Genomic DNA, 17,862 nt, shown 5'->3' with positions numbered 1-17,862 from the left:
CCTTCTCAGAGTTGCTCCTTGTAGAACACAGCAGGGAGAATGGGAACAAAACCAAAATTAGTTGGCTCCTCCAGCTATTGGATGTGGTACCACTTACTGTTGGCCTTGTCTTCTGCCCTACCGGCCCCAGTGCACACTAGTGGCAACCATATGCTTCTGGGCTACATCACTCATCATCCCGGACCATCGACCATGGTGGGAGCTGGTGTTATCTTGTCAGTCCCCAGGATAGAGGGTGCTGGGGTGGGCAGACAAACAGCCTGAGCTGGTGTAGGGCAGCTCTCTGTGTCCATAATGTAGCTGAGTAGTAGAGCACCTGCTTTGCAGTTCCCATCATCTGCAGCTGGAAGGACCCAGGAGCAACAGGTGGAAAACCCTGCCCACCCCAGACCTTGGAGACCTGCTGCAAATCAGAGTCCATAGTCAACGCTGCTTCCAGGATTAGGTGAACAAAGAGTTCGACCTTGGATATGGCAGCTGGCTATGGTTAAAGCTGCATCTGAGATAAACAAATAATAGCTTGAAAGAAGAAAAGTGCTGAATTGTTTTCTGATGGTGCGCTCATGTGTCGTAGCATCATGTTAGAAATATGCTTTCCTCCTGGGTGTGTGGAAAAAGGGAAGCTTTTAATGTTTAATAGACTATGGTATTTTAATATTCTGTTGGAAGCCGCCCAGAGTGGCTGGGGAAACCCAGCCAGATGGGCGGGGTATAAATAATAAATTATTATTATTATATTATTATTGCCACCTGTAGAGTGGTTGTTGTTTTAAAAATAGTGTGTGTGTGTGTACAAACACACACATATATATGCCTTTCATACAACTAAATTCCACTAAGTAGTCATGTCCATCAATTTCAGTGGGTCTCCTCCAAAGAGAACCAACTTTGGATCCAGCCATTTCAAATTAAGGTGCCAAAGGCTTGGCATGACAGGCTGTTGCAACCAAACCGAAACCTTTTTGGGGGAAAGCAAGAAGCTAGTGGTGAAACTCATTGCTGAGAAGAGAGGTGTGTGTGTGTGTGTGTGTGTGTGTGTGTGTGTAAAATTCCTGACTGCTGCACAAAATCCACCCAAGGCTGATTTAAGTGCATGAATCAAGGAAGAACTTCCTTGCCACAGCATTTTGTTTAGTGGTGGGCTGGCCCATTATAGCCAGTCCATAGGAGTCAACTCCCAGGGGCCGACAGGGCTTTGTCCCGACCTAAAATATTTGAGGGGGCTGGCCCCCCCAAAGTTGATGGGTATTGCCATTCAAATGGCATGCGTACAACACATCATGTGATAGATTATACAGGTCAGGGCTTACCCCCCCCCCCAATATTTTGTTCAATATTGGCACCTCTGAACCAGTCTAAGATGATCTGGCTCTTTTGAAGCCTAAGGGCATCATCCCCTTGTGGGCAGGACCAAAGCCAAAGTGGGTGGAGCAACCAATATGACTCTTAAACTTTGTACTGTAGGCTGTGCTCCACCCACTCCAAAGTCAGGTGTTTGTACGCACATTCAAAGATGGGCATCACCACCCTGGCAGGCAAGAGGCACTGTCAGCGTTCAAGGACATATTGCAACTAATCAAAAACACTCAGGGAAGGTGCAGAGCAGGACCTGTGAGGAATGTAGCCGCTGGGGTGGGGGCATGACTTGGCTGGAGTCCTAAGGGCCAAATACAGCGGCCTGGAAGGCTAAATTTGCTTTCCTCCCCACCCCCCATGCTTGAGGCTCCTCACCCCTGATGTAAGCTTTGAACATTAGGTGTCAGTTGTTAGACTCCTCTAGTCATCAAGGTGTCTTGGAGCATGTGTCCCAAATAACAGCTTTCCAGCTCACCTGAAGGTAGCCGTTGTGGGGATTTGGAAAGCATGTGAATCAAGGCACTGCAAAGTACTCTAAGGCACTTGCAAGCCCCCTATGTTTTTTTTTGGGGGGGGGGGTTAGGAAGGGCCATTTAGAGGTCTCAGTTTTTATGGAAATTTTGAGGTGACATACATTTTGGAGTCTGACTGTCAACTCCAGCCAGCATGGTTGTATGATGCTGGGGATAGCTCAGTTGGTAGAGCATGAGACTCTTATTCCCAAGGTTGTGGGTTCAAAGACCCACTTTGGGCAAAAGATTCACGCAGTGCAGGGAACCTCATGGTCTGTTCCAACTATAATTCTATGTAAAGGTGTTGTAGGCCAAAATATCTGAAGAACATCAGCTTGTGCAAGGCAATTGCATCTGACAAATCCAACTCCCTGCGAGCCAATTTGTGGATATTACCAAGCATATGTTATATTATATAATATATAATATCAGAGTGTTATTCTGAACCTACCATTGGGTTAGCGGTGGGTGCTTATAACAAAGTCAAGCACACTTCTGAGGATAGGCAGAGTTCCCGCTCCTCACCATGGAGATGGTCTCCAAGCAATTATGGGAATAATGATCCAGAGCTACCTTGTAAGGTTTACCAAGATGCGGTTGGCCCATAACTCAGTTACAGAGCTGTGTAGGCAAAGGGCCTCAGGTTCCTTCCCAGTTAAAAAGAACCAGCCGATGGGAAGGCTCTGTGCTTGTGGTTCTGATCACCTGATGCCACTGTACCCCACTATTGGGTAGATGAACAAGCAGGTGGGCTGACACTTGGACAATAAGTTTGCTAGTAGTGTGCACAGCAGGGGTAGCCAATGTGGAAAGATGGGAGTTGTAGTCCCAACAACTTATGGAGGGCACTACATTGGCAACCCCGGATAATAGAGGAGGAGGATATTCCAAATGACTCTGTTTAAATGTGTTCAGGTTACAGATGGGTAGCCGTGTTGGTCTGCCATAGTCGAAATAAAAAAATTCCTTCCTGTAGCACCTTAAAGACCAACTAAGTTAGTTCTTGGTATAAGCTTTCGTGTGCATGCACACTTCTTCAGATACACAGTATCTGTGTATCTGAAGAAGTGTGCATGCACACGAAAGCTTATACCAAGAACTAACTTAGTTGGTCTTTAAGGTGCTACAGGAAGGAATTTTTTTGTTTAAATGTGGTTAAACATGGCTTTGAAGGCGAATGAGGCAAATTCATGGAAGATGCTCAATTTATCTGTGGCCATTTAATCACGATGGCTTTATGAAGTTTCCATGTCCAGAACCAGTATATCATTCAATATCAACCCCATGGGGTGGGAAGGGGTGCTCTAGGGAGAGAAATTCCCTAGAGAGAATGTGGAGAGAAAATGGTGAGTGAAGTGAACAGGGGTGCTGCCCCATGTACGGTATTTATATATATGTTTTGTGTTGTTTATTGTCTGATTATTGCCTGTCACTTTGTTGCTTATAGTTTCTTCGTTTATTTGACACTGCCTGTGTCTCACTCTGTGTGTGATTGATACACACACACACACACACACACACACCTCGCATGTTGTTTATAATTTGTGGTGTTCTTTTTCCTGCCCTGCTATTTGTATCAATGAAGAGCTTAATTAACTAATATTTAGATATGCTTTTCCATTCATTTTTTTTTTAATGTGGAAATGAGACTGAACACATTGTGAATGAGCACATGCAGAATTGACATGGGCCAGATATAGATAGATCCATCCATCCATCCATCCATCCATCCATCCATCCATATGCACAGGTCATTTTTAACTTTAGAAAAACCTCCACTTTGCTGTACAATACCAGTGTGTCTTCTCCATTGCAAGGATGTGACCCCTCTGAGATTTATTATGGGTGCCCCATACTTAGAACTCTGAAGCCAGCAAAACCTCAAGGTCATCTGCCCTTATTAGGTGTGTCTGTTGCGGTGTGTAACTGGACCCCACTCCGTCCCTCTTCAGTCAGACCAGTGAGGTGGGTCGCAGTGATCTTTGCAAAGAACCACAGGTCTATTTTCAGTGCCTGCTCCTTTGGGACTCTTCCCAAAAGCAAGGCTGTTACTTTGGTGCAGGAATGAGGTGTGGCCACGTGTTTGCCAGCAAAACTATCTATTGTATAGTGTTCCCCCTCAGGGCATTCCCATTTTACAGATAGAGGACTGAGGCCAGAAATATTAGTGACTTGCAGAGCTAGGGACTGAAGTCAGACTTCCTAGACAGAAGGGGTTTTTTGGGAGGCTGGGTGCAACAGGGCTCCTGGAACGCTCTGGCTTATGCTTCATAAACACTGTTTGTGTTTCTATGAAAGAGAGTACGTATTTTAACCCCTGGGGGGAGAGACATTTGAATCATTGCCCCCATCGTACCATTTCCCCAGTGGTAATCAGTGCCTGAAGCTGCTATTTAATTACAGTTTTCAAATCCCGTGTCTTACCCTGAATGCAAACAAAACAGAGACAAGCTAATAAGAGAGCAGAGCCTTAGCAGGAAGGCATTGTCAGACACCGTGCTTTTTAGAGACAGGAGTTTTAATTTTTGTTGCTGCATGAGGTATTTGTTCTCCAAATCATAAAGTGTATCCCTGGAATACAGGAAGACAGAGAGGGAGAAGGGACTGTGAATGATGGCCCCTAATAATAATAATAATAATAATAATAATAATAATAATTTATTATTTATACCCGGCCCATCTGGCTGGGTTTCCCCAGCCACTCTGGGTGGCTTCCAACAGAATATTAAAATACAATAACCTATTAAACATTAAAAGCTTCCCTAAACAGGGCTGCCTTCAGATGTCTTCTAAAAGTTGTTGTTCTTCTCTTTGACATCTGGTGGGAGGGCGTTCCACAGGTCCGGTGCCACTACCGAGAAGGCCCTCTGCCTGGTTTCCTGTAACTTGGCTTCTCGCAGTTAGGGAACCACCAGAAGGCCCTCGGCGCTGGATCTCAGTGTCCAGGCTGAATGATGGGGGTGGAGACGTTCCTTCAGGTAAACTGGACTGAGGCCGTTTAGTGCTTTAAAGGTCAGCACCAACACTTTGAATTGTGCTCAGAAACATACTTACCCTTTTGGCTCCTATCTATTGCTAGAGTTGCCAAACCTTAATCTTGTTAATCACTAGGATGCCTTATTAAAAGGGTGGGGGGAAGCTTGTCATGAGTTGCTAGCTTTTGCTGTTCCTCAGGGCTTTGTCCCTTGCCCCCAACAATGGGAGCATGCGACAGATGTGCATAAAATTATGCGTGGTTTGGAGAAAGTAGATAGGGGTACATTTTTCTCCCTCCCTCATAATACTAGAACCTGGGAACAAATAATGAAGCTATAATGTTGGTGGAAGATTCAGGACAGAGAAAAAGAAGAGAAACTCTTCATAGGTTGCCTAGTTTAACTATGAAATTCACTCCCACAAGATGCACTATGACCACCATCTAGAATAGTATTAGAAGCAGATTATTCTAAGACTCCCTGGAAAAGACCCTGATGCTGGGAAAGATGGAGGGCACAAGGAGAAGGGGACGACAGAGGACAAGATGGTTGGACAGTGTTCTCGAAGATACCAGCATGAGTTTGACCAAGCTGTGGGAGGCAGTGGAAGACAGGAGGGCCTGGCGTGCTCTGGTCCATGGTGTCACAAAGAGTTGGACACGACTAAATGACTAAACAACAACAGAGGAATTCTCATAGGGGAATCAACAGAGGAATTCTCATAGGTGTATCAATTGCTACCAGCCATAATGGCTGTGTTCTGCCTCCACTGTTGGAGAGCGCTGTTGCATAACCTCCAATGTGATGCTGCCCAAATCTGGGACATCATCTTCCAGGTCTGAAATCCTGCGTGATGCACGAGACCCGCACAAAATCACAGATGTGAAAAAAGTCATGGCACCCAAAAACACACATTTTGGGGCAGTGAACGAGACCCCCAAATTCCTACTTTTTTGGGGGGTGAGATCTTGGCCAGAAATCATGCGAAAGCAGGGCACCCAAAATGGCTGCCTTGCTCACCTGGGAAAAAATGGGAAGTCCCGGTTTTTCCGGGGCAGTTGATGGGTATGCTGTTGTGTTCAGGTCCTGCTATTGGGGTTCACCTTGTAGCATCTGGTTGGCCACTTTGGGAACAGGGTGTTTGACTAGCAGGCCCTGGACTTGATTCAGAAGGCTTTTCTTGTGCTCTGAATATAGACATTAAAACTGTGAATTGTGTGGGGTGGATGCAGAAAAGGAGTGTGCCGTCAGTGGCGATCGGCTCATTGCTACCAACCGTGAACTGCATTTTAGGCAGGGATGAACTCCACTTGGAAACTCCATTCAGGAGCTCCTGAATGGAACCAATCCCAGCACCAAATTTTAAAAAGTGACAAATGCAGCATGCTAAGGAACAATCAGAAATGCTGTTAAAGGCTTGTCTACACTTACTTTTCCCCCTTTCTGGGCACAGTCCACACTGTAAAGCACTGTGTCCATGAGCTCTTCTTCTTCTTTTCCCTTGCATTTCCTCCATGAAAACCTGCTCTTTAACAGTGAATCAGAACAAATGACAATTTGGATTTTCTGTGGATTGCTGCTTGTTCCAGTTCAACGGTAAAGAATGGGTTTCCATGGGGAAAGCGCCATGGGGGGGAGCACTCTGATGCAGTGCTTTACAGCACAGACGTGTGCTTAGAAACACAGCACAAAAGGAAGTTGGGTGAGGCCTAAGTCCCCAGGTAATTACTTTCAAGCTGCATATTTACCTGCCCTACCTACTACCCCTGATGTCATGTATGATGCCAGTTATAGGGCAGGTGAGAGTGGCTTGGGGGAAATGGCCTCATGGGCCAAATGAAGTAACCCTTGCAAATAGGCAAATGATGGTGAGAAGTGCAAAACAAATATTTGCTTTTAATAATAATAATAATAATAATAATAATAATAATAATAATAATTTATTATTTATACCCCGCCAATCTGGCTGAGTTTCCCCAGCCACTCTGGGCGGCTTCCAACAGAATATTAAAATACAATAGTCTATTAAACATTAAAAGCTTCCCTAAACAGGGCTGCCTTCAGATGTCTTCTAAAAGTTGTTGTTGTTTGTCTCTTTGACATCTGGTGGGAGGGCGTTCCACAGGGCGGGCGCCACTACTGAGAAGGCCCTCTGCCTGGCTCCCTGTAACTTGGCTTCTCGCAGCGAGGGAACTGCCAGAAGGCCCTCAGAGCTGGACCTCAGTGTCCGGGCAGAACGATGGGGGTGGAGACGCTCCTTCATGTTTCGGGAAGACAACACACACGTGGGGTCAAAAGAGCTTGCTAGTTGCAGCTAGACTTGTTACTGCACCAAATTGCAAGTACTGTGTGCCATTTTCCATAGATTGTTGGTGCAGTAAGCTTTGGAATGCAGCAGAAAAGCTTCCCTATCAAAAATGTGTGATCAAAGGGGCTAACCAAACCAGAAATGTATTAGGCTGTATCTTTATTTATTATTCCATGTGGGGGAGAGCAAATAGAATACAATGAGCTCCCCCCTCCTCGAAATAGTGACAGTGGGCAAAGACCACAAATAGAAATTGTTGGGGTTAATGTCTAGGTTCGGACTTGTGGAGCCAGCATTATAATTTGCAGTTGTTGATGTCAGCAGAAAAGAATTGGGAAAGGGTATTCTCTTGCTGTCTTCAAAAGGGCAGATGCAAACCACATATTTTAACCACATGCAAAGCACATTTAAAGCCCATGACTGTCCCAAAGAATCATGGGGACGGTAGTTTTCCCCTCACAGAGTTATAGTTCCCAGCACCCTTACGGTGTGGATCTGCCCTTTGTAACAAAAGAGGGGGAAGTGCAATGCTGTTTTGTTGCTGAGCTGTTTTCTGTTTATACTTTTGCACCAGAAAGTTTCTTAATTAAAAAAGAACAGAGCAGGGACGTAGCATGGGGGGGGAGGGGGCATAGCTCTGGGTGCATGATTTTTAGGGGGCATGAGCCAGGTACCCCCACACAAGGATTCCTGTCCCGTCCTGTGAGCCCCAGAGCCTGGCCTGGCTGGCCTGGCCTTCGCGTCCCTGGCCCCCTTACTGAATGGCCACCTGGCCAGTGTTGGGGTGGGGATTTGCCTGCCCAGGGCCACATTGACTGGGCATACTCCTCCCTGCATGGGTGGCCAGGGCTGAGCTGGTACATGGGCTCCGTGCGCCCTCTGGCCCCCATGCACCCATGCACCCATGCCCAGAAGCAGGCGAGGGTTGGTCTAGTGGAGGGGATTCTGTTGGCCCTGAGCATCCTGCCCCTGCCATGCGCCAAAAAAGGATGCAACACTGCTGGTGTGGGAGCAGGGGAGGTTTTTGGCAGTGCTTTGTGGTATGTGTCTCTATTTTCATCTGTTGGAGGGGAGGCATTCATGGTCCTGGGGACTTGAGCTTGTGGTGTAATCCAAGCTGTCCTCCCTCCATTAAATATGAAGCAATTGCAGCTGCTCTCCAAGGCAACCACAGCAAGGCTTCAGGTTAAGAGACGCCACAGTAACGTATCCCAGCTTTTTCTCCAAAGAGCTCAGAGCAGCCACCATCACACACATTTTTATTTTGTCATTACAGTAGCCTTGTAGGCTAGCCTAGGCTGGGGGGTGGCAATTGAGTCTTCCAGTGGGCTTCATGGGGATTTGGAACTGAGTCTGTCCAGGTCTTAAGTCCAACACATACACACAAACACACTCAAACCCCCATGCTCTTCAAAGATTTTTTTGGACTACAAAGTTAATCAACCCTATCCAACATGGCCAATGGTCAGAGATGGTGGGCACTGTGGTCCAGCCACAAGTCCCACATCCCTGTTTATGCACATGCTGTTTTAGAGGTTAGGACTCTGATTGGCAGCCACTCTCCATGGTATTACCAGGAGTGAGGACCCTGTGCTCCTTCTGGTGTCTGACTATAGCCCCCATCATCCCTGCCACGTTGCCCAGGGCAGATGGGAGTTTGAGCCCAACCACGGCTGGAGAGCCACAAGTTCCCCACACCTTTCTTAGGCATTGGTCTTTCCCACTCCCTCAACCTCAGAGCCTATTAAATAAAGATGCTAAGGGTTTGAACTTGATACCAGTTACCTGGGAAACTGCTTCACAGCAGGTCAAACTATTTGTCCACCCAGCCCAGCATGTTCTACTCCAGGGGCAGCTAACCCGTGACCCTCCAGATGTTGCTGTGCTCCAGCTCTCACCAACTGCGGAACAAAATGTTCCCTGCTCCTCTCTTATGTCGCCTTGCTTTCTGTCTCTTTCTGCTTTCCACCTGTGGAACTGAATGTCTGCCTTTATCTTCTCTGTTTGGCTGGCTCTGCTTTGCTCTCCGTCTCCTGGCGACTGACGGTGGCAGCACCGCCGCCAGGTAATTGTTGCCACGGGAACTCCATCCTAAGGCATCTGCAATCCCCACTGTGGTGCAACCGTTTCCCCTTCCCTGCTTCTCCTAGATATGTTTGTGTAGGGCGGTTGTGTTCTCTCAGAAGCTGCAACCAGACCGGTGGGTGTCTTGCCTGTTTGCCTTTCAAAGCTGGCCACCGTTGTTGGAGACATGCCGCTTTGGGTTTGCTCCTCTGAGGCAGGAAGTCTTCACATGTCCCAGGCTAGGATCTTTAGTCCTGGATCTTTGGTGGGGTGGAAGACGGCATGTGTCAGAGCAGTGTTTCTCAAACTTGGGTCTCCAGCGGTTGTTGGACTACAACTCCCATCATCCCTGACCACTGGTCCTGCTAAGTAAGGATGATGGGGGTTGTAGTCCAACAACAGCTGGAGACCCAAGAAGAACCTCTGGGGCATCAACTGTCTTCTCCAGCTCTGGCCTCTCATCTGATGCAGAGCCAGCAAATGGTTATTTGGGTTGACGCACCAAGTCCCATGAGTGTGTTTGTGTAGGCAATCTGTAATAGGACAGCTTCTTCCCCCACCGCAGGAGTGAGGAACCTCAGGCCCAAAGGATGAATGTGGTCCTTCACTTCTGGTCCTCGTAGCTCTTCCGGATCGCATCCCCTGTCTCTGCCAGCCACACCTCTCACTGGGCCTGCTTAGCGCTGAGAACAGCCAGGCCTGGCTGGAGGGTGTCTTTGTACTCCAGTCGTGCCTCTGGATGGACGATAGGGAGGGAGGCATGGATGGGTGCAGAAACCAACCTATGTCCAAAAGTAAAATTGATATCAGTTGCTCTGCTCATTTTGCCTCTGGCCTTGCCAACCACTGGCACGTGGCCCCTGGAAGGTTGCCTAGAAAGAAGTGTGGCCCTTGGGATGAAAAATGTTCCCCTGCCCAACCACCTGTGCTGTTGATGTGGTACTTTCTTCTCTCCCTCCCTCCCCTCCATTTATCTCGCAGGAGAACAGAGAAAGAGTGAAGGAGGTTGCTCAGTAAGGGAAAAGGTTAAGAAGCAAAGCAGCAGCATCTTGATGTTTTGCAGACTAGGCCAAGCTGGGAGCTGACTGAAATTTTGCTCCCCTCAGTTGCGAAAGCGGAGACTGAAGCTTCCCCAAGGATCTCAACCAAGTGCTTTTGGGGTGGCCTTTGCCAAGCTCTGCAGCCTTCAGCCTAACTGAGCCCTTTGTTGTTGTCTTTTTTAATTTTAATTTTTTAATTCCAGGCAGAAGAACTCTTTGTCCCAGAATTTTTCAGGATGGCAGCTGGTAAGTGAATCCTCTTACTCTTTCCCTGACTTAGTCTGCCTTATTGCTCTTTCAGCCCAATTCACAGACCAGCCCACACAAACTGGATTTGAGGGGGTAGGTCTCTGAGTTTAGCTCTCTGAATACCAGTTGCTGGCAATTGCAACTGTGGAGGAGAGTGCTCTTGTGCTCAGGTCCTTTTTGGGGGGCTTCCCGTTGTTGGCCACTCTGATAGTAGGATCCTACACTAGGCGGGCCACTGGCCTGATCCAGTGGGCTCTATTATTATCCTTCAGGTCTTCTTATCCAACCTCCCTCTCTGTCCAGCTACAAGACGTTATGTCCACCAACTTGGTTTTAGAAAGGGGTTGAGAGGAGAGTAAGAGGAACAACTGAGGAACGAGGACTGAGCTTGATTGAGGCGAGCAAGAGGGTCGTAACAGAGGTGCATAAGATTCTGCATAGTGTGGAGAGGGAGAGGGAGTTTCTCTCTCGCTTTCTTACAATGCTAGGACTCAGGGCCAACCAGTGAAGTTGAATGTTGGGCTCTTCAGGACAAACAGAAGGAAGCAGCGCATGAACGATGATGTAGCAATGGCTGCAAAACTTGGATGGGGTTAGAGCAATTCATGGAGGATAAGGCTAGTAACGACAGCTATCCATGGTAGCTGTGTTTTCCCTCCACTGTTGGAGGCAGTAAGCTTCTGAACACCAATTGCTGGGAATCACAAGTGGAGAGGATGCTATTGCACTTGAGTTGCTGCTTGAGTGCTTCCCAGAAGGGGGATCCGGATGGCCCCCGTGAGAACAGGATGTAGGACTACATGAGACCCCTTTGGCCTGACTCAGCTTCAGGTCTGCAATGGAGCCCATCAACACCTGTTATGCCCACCCCACCCCATCTTTCATGGTACCCGCAAACAGCACCAGGTGACCAAGAGCTGCGATGTAATAATAATAATAATAATAATAATAATAATAATAATAATTTATTATTTGTACCCCGCCCATCTGGCTGGTTTTCCCCAGCCACTCTGGGCGGCTTCCAACAAAGATGAAAAATACACTAAAATGTCACATATTAAAAACTTCCCTGAACAGGGCTGCCTTCAGATGTCTTCTGAATGTCAGGTAGTTGTTTATCGCTTTGACATCTGATGGGAGGGCGTTCCACAGGGCGGGCGCCACTACCGAGAAGGCCCTCTGCCTGGTTCTGGTTCCCTGTAACTTGGCCTCTCGCAGTGAGGGAACCGCCAGAAGGCCCTCGGAGCTGGACCTCAGTGTCCGGGCAGAACGATGGGGGTGGAGACGCTCCTTCAGATATACTGGACCGAGGCCGTTTAGGGCTTTAAAGGTCAGCACCAACACTTTGAATTGTGCTCGGGAATGTACTGGGAGCCAATGTAGGTCTTTCACGACTGGTGTTATATGGTCTCGGCGGCCGCTCCCAGTCACCAGTCTAGCTGCCGCATTCTGGATTAGTTGTAGTTTCCGGGTCACCTTCAAAGGTAGCCCCACATAGAGCGCATTGCAGTAGTCCAAGCGGGAGATAACCAGAGCATGCACCACTCTGGCGAGACAGTCTGCAGGCAGATAGGGTCTCAGCCTACGTACCAGATGGAGCTGGTAAACAGCTGCCCTGGATACAGATTTGACCTGTGCCTCCATGGACAGCTGTGAGTCCAAAATGACTCCCAGGCTGCGCACCTGGTCCTTCAGGGGCACAGTTACCCCATTCAGGACCAGGGAATCCTCCACACATGCCCGCCTCCTGTCCCCCAAGAACAGTACTTCTGTCTTGTCAGGATTCAACCTCAATCTGTTAGCCGCCATCCATCCTCCAACCGCCTCCAGACACTCACACAAGACCTTCACCGCCTTCACTGGTTCTGATTTAAAAGAGAGGTAGAGCTGGGTATCATCCGCATACTGATGAACACCCGGCCCAAATCCCCTGATTATCTCTCCCAGTGGCTGCATGTAAATGTTGAAAAGCATGGGGGAGAGGACAGAACCCTGAGGCACCCCACAAGTGAGAGCCCAGGGGTCTGAACACTCATCCCCCCCCACCACTTTCTGAACACGGCCCAGGAGGAAGGAGAGGAACCACTGGATGACAGTGCCCCCAGCTCCCAGCCCCTCAAGACGGTCCAGAAGGGTGTTATGGTCGATGGTATCAAACGCCGCTGAGAGATCCAGCAGAACTAGGAAACAGCTCTCACCTTTGTCCCTAGCCCGCTGGAGATCATCAACCAGTGCGACCAAGGCAGTTTCAGTCCCATGATGAGGCCTGAATCCCGACTGGAAGGGATCCAAATGGTCCGCTTCTTCCAGGCGTGCCTGGAGTTGTTCAGCAGCCACTCGCTCAATCACCTTGCCCAAGAATGGAAGATTTGAGACTGGGCGATAATTGGCCATCGTGGCCGCATCTAAAGATGGTTTTTTAAGAAGCGGTTTAATAACCGCCTCTTTCAGCGGGTCTGGGAAGGCTCCGTCACAGAGGGAAGCATTCACCACCCCACGAAGCCCATCGCCCAGTCCTTCCCGGCTAGCTTTTATAAGCCAGGATGGGCAAGGATCCAGGAGACAGGTGGTTGGCTTCACTCATCCAAGCAGCCTGTCCACATCCTCGGAGGTAACAGGTTGGAATTGATCCCACGCAACTTGACTAGACAGGACTCTAGCACTCTCCCGCCCTGGCCCTGCTCCCACGGTGGAGTCTACTTCTTCCCGAATCTGAGCGATTTTATCTGCAAAAAACTTTGCAAAATCATTGCAGGAGATCATGTGGCCCGTACTGGGCCCAGATGTCGCAGGTGGTTCCGCTAAATTGTGAATCACCTGAAAAAGTCTCCTGCTGCTGTTTTCTGCAGATGCAATAGAGGCGGCGAAGAAAGTCTTCTTCGCCGTCGCTATCGCCACTTGGTAGGCTCGACGTTGAGCTCTAACCTGTGTCCGGTCAGATTCGGAATGAGTTATCCGCCACCGGCGCTCTAGCCGTCTCAACGATTGTTTCATTGCCCTCAGATCCGTGGAAAACCATGGGGCTGTCCGGGCTCCATGCAATCGGAGAGGGCGCTTCGGAGCCAAACAGTCAATAGCCCTGGTTAACTCCACATTCCAGCGGGCCACCAGGGAATCGGCTGAAAGGCCATCAACATGGGATAAAACATCTCCTACCACTCTCTGGAAATCATTTGGATCCATTAAGTGGCGGGGGCTGACCATCCGAATTGGTCCCACCTCCCTGCAGAGGGAATGGGTCGCAGAGAAGTCCAGTTGCACCAGGAAGTGATCTGACCATGGCACTTCTTTCGTTTCGCTTTTACTTAGTGTCAGATCACCAACATCCATAGAGGTGAACACCAGGTCTAAGGCATGCCTGTGGCTATGGGTTGGGCCAGACTTATTCAGGGACAGCCCCATGGCGGCCATGCTTTCCACGAAGTCCCGAGCGGCCCCTTGTAAGGTCGTGTCGGCATGGATGTTAAAATCCCCTAGGACAACCAAGCTAGGTGTCTCCAGGAGAACATCCGCCACAACCTGAAGCAGCTCGGGCAGGGAATCCTTGGTGCAGCGGGGAGGTCGGTACACCAAAAGGAATCCTGTACTGCCCCTATTGCCCAACTTCCAGAACATGCACTCGGAAAACTGGGTCTTCTCAATAGGACGCCTGGTGCAAACTAATGACTTTCTAAAAATCACTGCAACTCCCCCTCCCCGCCCACATGACCTGGGTTGCTGTGCGTAAGAGAAACCTGGTGGACAAGCAGCGGCAAGGACAGGCCCATCTGCTTCATCCAACCAAGTCTCTGTCACACATGCCAGGTCAAGTCCTCCATCCATGATCAAGTCATGGATGGCAGTGGTCTTATGAATCATTGACCTGGCATTGCACAGCAGCACCTTCAGGTCATGTGGGTATCCCTTGCTGATTCTAGTATCCGTCCGGTCAGGACCAGACCCGGAGGCAGGGATAGTCCTCAGACAACGACTAAACCTGCCTCCTCTGTAATGACATGGTCTGGTCTTAGCGTAACTCCTCCTCCTACCCGTGATCACTGAGATCGGTTGTCCCAGTGCATCCCCCCCTGTGGAACATGCCCCAGCCATTTTGTTGGCTGGGACCCACTCCCCGGCAGCCCTGACCCCTCCCCTTAAGAACAAAATAACACCTTAAAAAACAACAACAATAAAACAATACAAACAAAAAACAGTAAAAATTACAAAAACATAAAATCAAACAAATTCCCAGGCCCAATAAACATCCATCCCACCCCCACTTACAAAAAATTCAAAAGAAATTTTTTTAAAACATTTTAAAAGCACTCTGCACCCCTCCAGCAGTAACAGCAACTGTCCTAGTGAGGCCCATCAGGCCCCGCCCTGGGCCAGGTGGTAAGTGGCAGGAAGGAGCAGGGCCCTCAGACACTCACACAGGAGAGTCCTCCTGGGCAGCAGAGCGCAGCAGTCCTTACACAGGACTCTCCTGTGTGAGTGTCTGAGGGCCCTGCTCTTGCCGCTTACCACCTACCTGGCCTGGGGCGGGGCCTGAAGCCTCATAAGGACTGCTGCGCTCTGCTGCCCAGGAGGACTCTCCTGTGTTTAAAAAAAAAAAAAAAATGTTTTAAAAAATTGTCTTTTGAATTTTTTGTAAGTGGGGGTGGGATGGATGTTTATTGGGCCTGGGAATTTGTTTGATTTTATGTTTTTGTAATTTTTACTGTTTTTTGTTTGTATTGTTTTATTGTTGTTGTTTTTTAAGGTGTTATTTTGTTCTAAAGGGGAGGGGTCAGGGCTGCCGGGGAGTGGGTCCCAGCCAACAAAATGGCTGGGGCATGTTCCACGGGGGGGATGCACTGGGACAACCGATCTCAGTGATCACGGGTAGGAGGAGGAGTTACGCTAAGACCAGACCATGTCATTACAGATGTAAATTTTGCACAACATCCCATTGCGATGTTACATCAGAGGCACTGTCAGGAATCCAATGGTGGATTGGATTTGGTGGTGGACACATTTGGGCTGCACTGCTACCACACTCTGCCTCCCATACACCAGCCAGCCCTGGTGCCCCCCCCCCCACAGAAGGGTCCCCTTTGCCGTGGGATCCCCTCAAACCTGGAGTCGACTCTCATGCCTTCTGATTGGCCTTACATGTCATTTGAATAGTGATAGGACACATTTTGAAGTCCAAATACACTGTATTCCATCTTGCCAGTAGGTGCATGCCTTGCAGCGTTACTCTAGCTGCATTATGTGAGTGTCAGTGGAGGCTGGTGCATCAAGGCGAAAGGGGCATCACCCTACTCATCTCAGCTTTCCCTCGGCCAGCCTCCACCTGCCTGCCTGCCTTCTTTCTTACAACCAGGGGGTGTCTGTGCCTGCCAGATTGCTCCACTGCTGCCTTAGTCTCTGCAAGCTCAGCCATCTGATCTGCACCATGTGGGCTGAGAGTAGCATTGTTTTTGCATGCTTTTGTCATGTCTTCAAATACAATTGGCTGTATTAGCCTGTCTGTTTTTTAATGAATGAATGAATGAATGGAAACCTGGTTTGCTGACAAAAGTGAGTTCACTGCACAAACTTAGGGCTCATCCACAGTTCTGCTTTCCCCACCGCTTTCCCCTAGAAAAACTCAAATCTTTACTACAGAATTGGTGCAAATGTCTACTGGGTTTTCTCCAGATTGACATTTGCTTTTATTTAGCAATAAGGAGCAGGTATCCTGGGGGAAAGCAGAAGGGCAAAGGCTAAACCACACGGGACAAGAGGAAAGCAATGTCTCACCCACACTTCCACTTGTCCTGTGCACAGAAAGTGTGGGTCTGACTGGTTTTCCTGAGGTGGTCAGCCTGTGTCTGGGCTTTGCCGCTTCAGGAGGAGGCTCACAGGTCTGAAAGTTTCTCTATAGATATCAGTTCTTGGGCAGAGGCTCTCTCCTGGCTTTTGCATCTGAGATCCTCTTAAACAGAGATTGTACTGAGGACCCTCCATAGGAAAAGCAGCTGCTCTGTTCTGAGCTGCAGCCGCTACTAGCCATGTCCACATGTCATGATGAGCAAGGGCTGCTGGTTCCTGGTGTGCTGGTCTCGGCTGTCCAACCACACCTGGTGTGCTTCTCCTCTGCTACATGTCAGAGAAGCAACCCAGGAAGCCGCAGTTAAGTTTGGCTTCCCACAATGTCCAAACGCAGCGTCAAGGTTTGCTCCTCCCTGACAAGCTAGTGCTGCTAGCAAGCCTTAAAACTACTGGCTCATAAATCCTAGCTCATTAGGGGCAAGCAAAGAATGGCTGGTAAATTGCCTTGTTTATTTCTCCCTCTTGTGCTAGAGGAGGAGTAAGGTCAGCGGGGGGTGGTCCATTGGGACAAGAAGGCCCCTTCCCCATTGAACTCAGCTGGTCCTCAGCTGCTCATCTTCCTTTTTGCAACCAGTCCAGGGGGTGGCACTCACTGACCTCTTCCCCATTAGTGTTTCCTTTGTATATCTCAACAGGGAGGAGGATTGGAGCAAAATTAGAACTAGTCAGCTCTGTCTGCCATTGGCTCTGGCACCACCTACTGTTGGTTTCCCTGTCTTCCGCCCCACCAGTCCCAAGGGTCACTATCCTGCCTTGGGAATGACAGCATGCCCATAATCTACAACAGACCATGATAATCAGACAACTTTGTCCTTTCTTAGCTGCAAACGTGGCTTTCCTTGGAACACCCCTTCTGCGTTTTAGGTCGGTCTGCAGTACGGAAACCAGAACATAAACATCTCTGGTTCAGGCACATCAAAAGATTTCCCCAAGCCACACATGTCCCCAAGTAGGCAGTTGTAATTCTAGAAAGCTGTAATTAAAGGAGACCTCACCCTGCTGCTTGCTGATGATGCCCTGAGCTGTGGACTGCTCCAAAACCAACCCTCTTTATTTTTAGCTCTGCTGCCTTCGCTGTCAGTTAGGTTTTCACCCATCCATTGCAGCCTTCCAAGGGCCACGTGCAAACAGTGGACGGGGCCAGAGTCTAGTTTCTAGACTCCCCCACCCCACCCCCTTCTCTAACTTCTGCCCAGGCAAGGAATGGGCGCAATCAGAGATTTGGGACACATCCCAGGCAGGCAAAAGTAGGGCCAGTGAAGGACGTGGCCTGGGAAGTTCTGAGGGCCAGATAAGTAAGCCCAGAGGGCCACAATTCGCCCTGAGCCTGAGGTTCTCCACCACTGCCCTAAAATGCAAGAGATGGGGGTGAAACTGCCTGCACCCTCACAAAAACCATTACTGACTTCAGGAGGAATATAAAACAATTCCTGTACTCTGAAATCATTGGCTTGAAGGAATGTGGTTGTTTCTTAAGTGTTTCTAGAAAATTCTTCATTATATTGTTATTGCTGCCATAG

General features: G+C 48.9%; 1 protein-coding gene across 4 annotated transcripts in view; it reads left to right on the top strand.

Annotated features, from left to right (window-relative positions):
• Window positions 1-17,862, top strand: part of AK1 (adenylate kinase 1) — a 59,852-nt gene that overhangs the window by 24,175 nt on the left and 17,815 nt on the right. For all 4 annotated transcript variants that reach the window (XM_080990936.1, XM_080990935.1, XM_080990937.1 and 1 more), the window contains one exon: window positions 10,459-10,501. In XM_080990936.1, coding sequence (XP_080847062.1) covers window positions 10,459-10,501 — 43 coding nt within the window. The remainder of the gene's footprint in view (window positions 1-10,458; window positions 10,502-17,862) is intronic.

The sequence above is a fragment of the Podarcis pityusensis genome, assembly GCF_964106645.2.
Source record: "Podarcis pityusensis genome assembly, chromosome: Z".
NCBI lineage: Eukaryota > Metazoa > Chordata > Lepidosauria > Squamata > Lacertidae > Podarcis > Podarcis pityusensis.
This window is presented reverse-complemented; position numbering and strand designations above follow the sequence as displayed.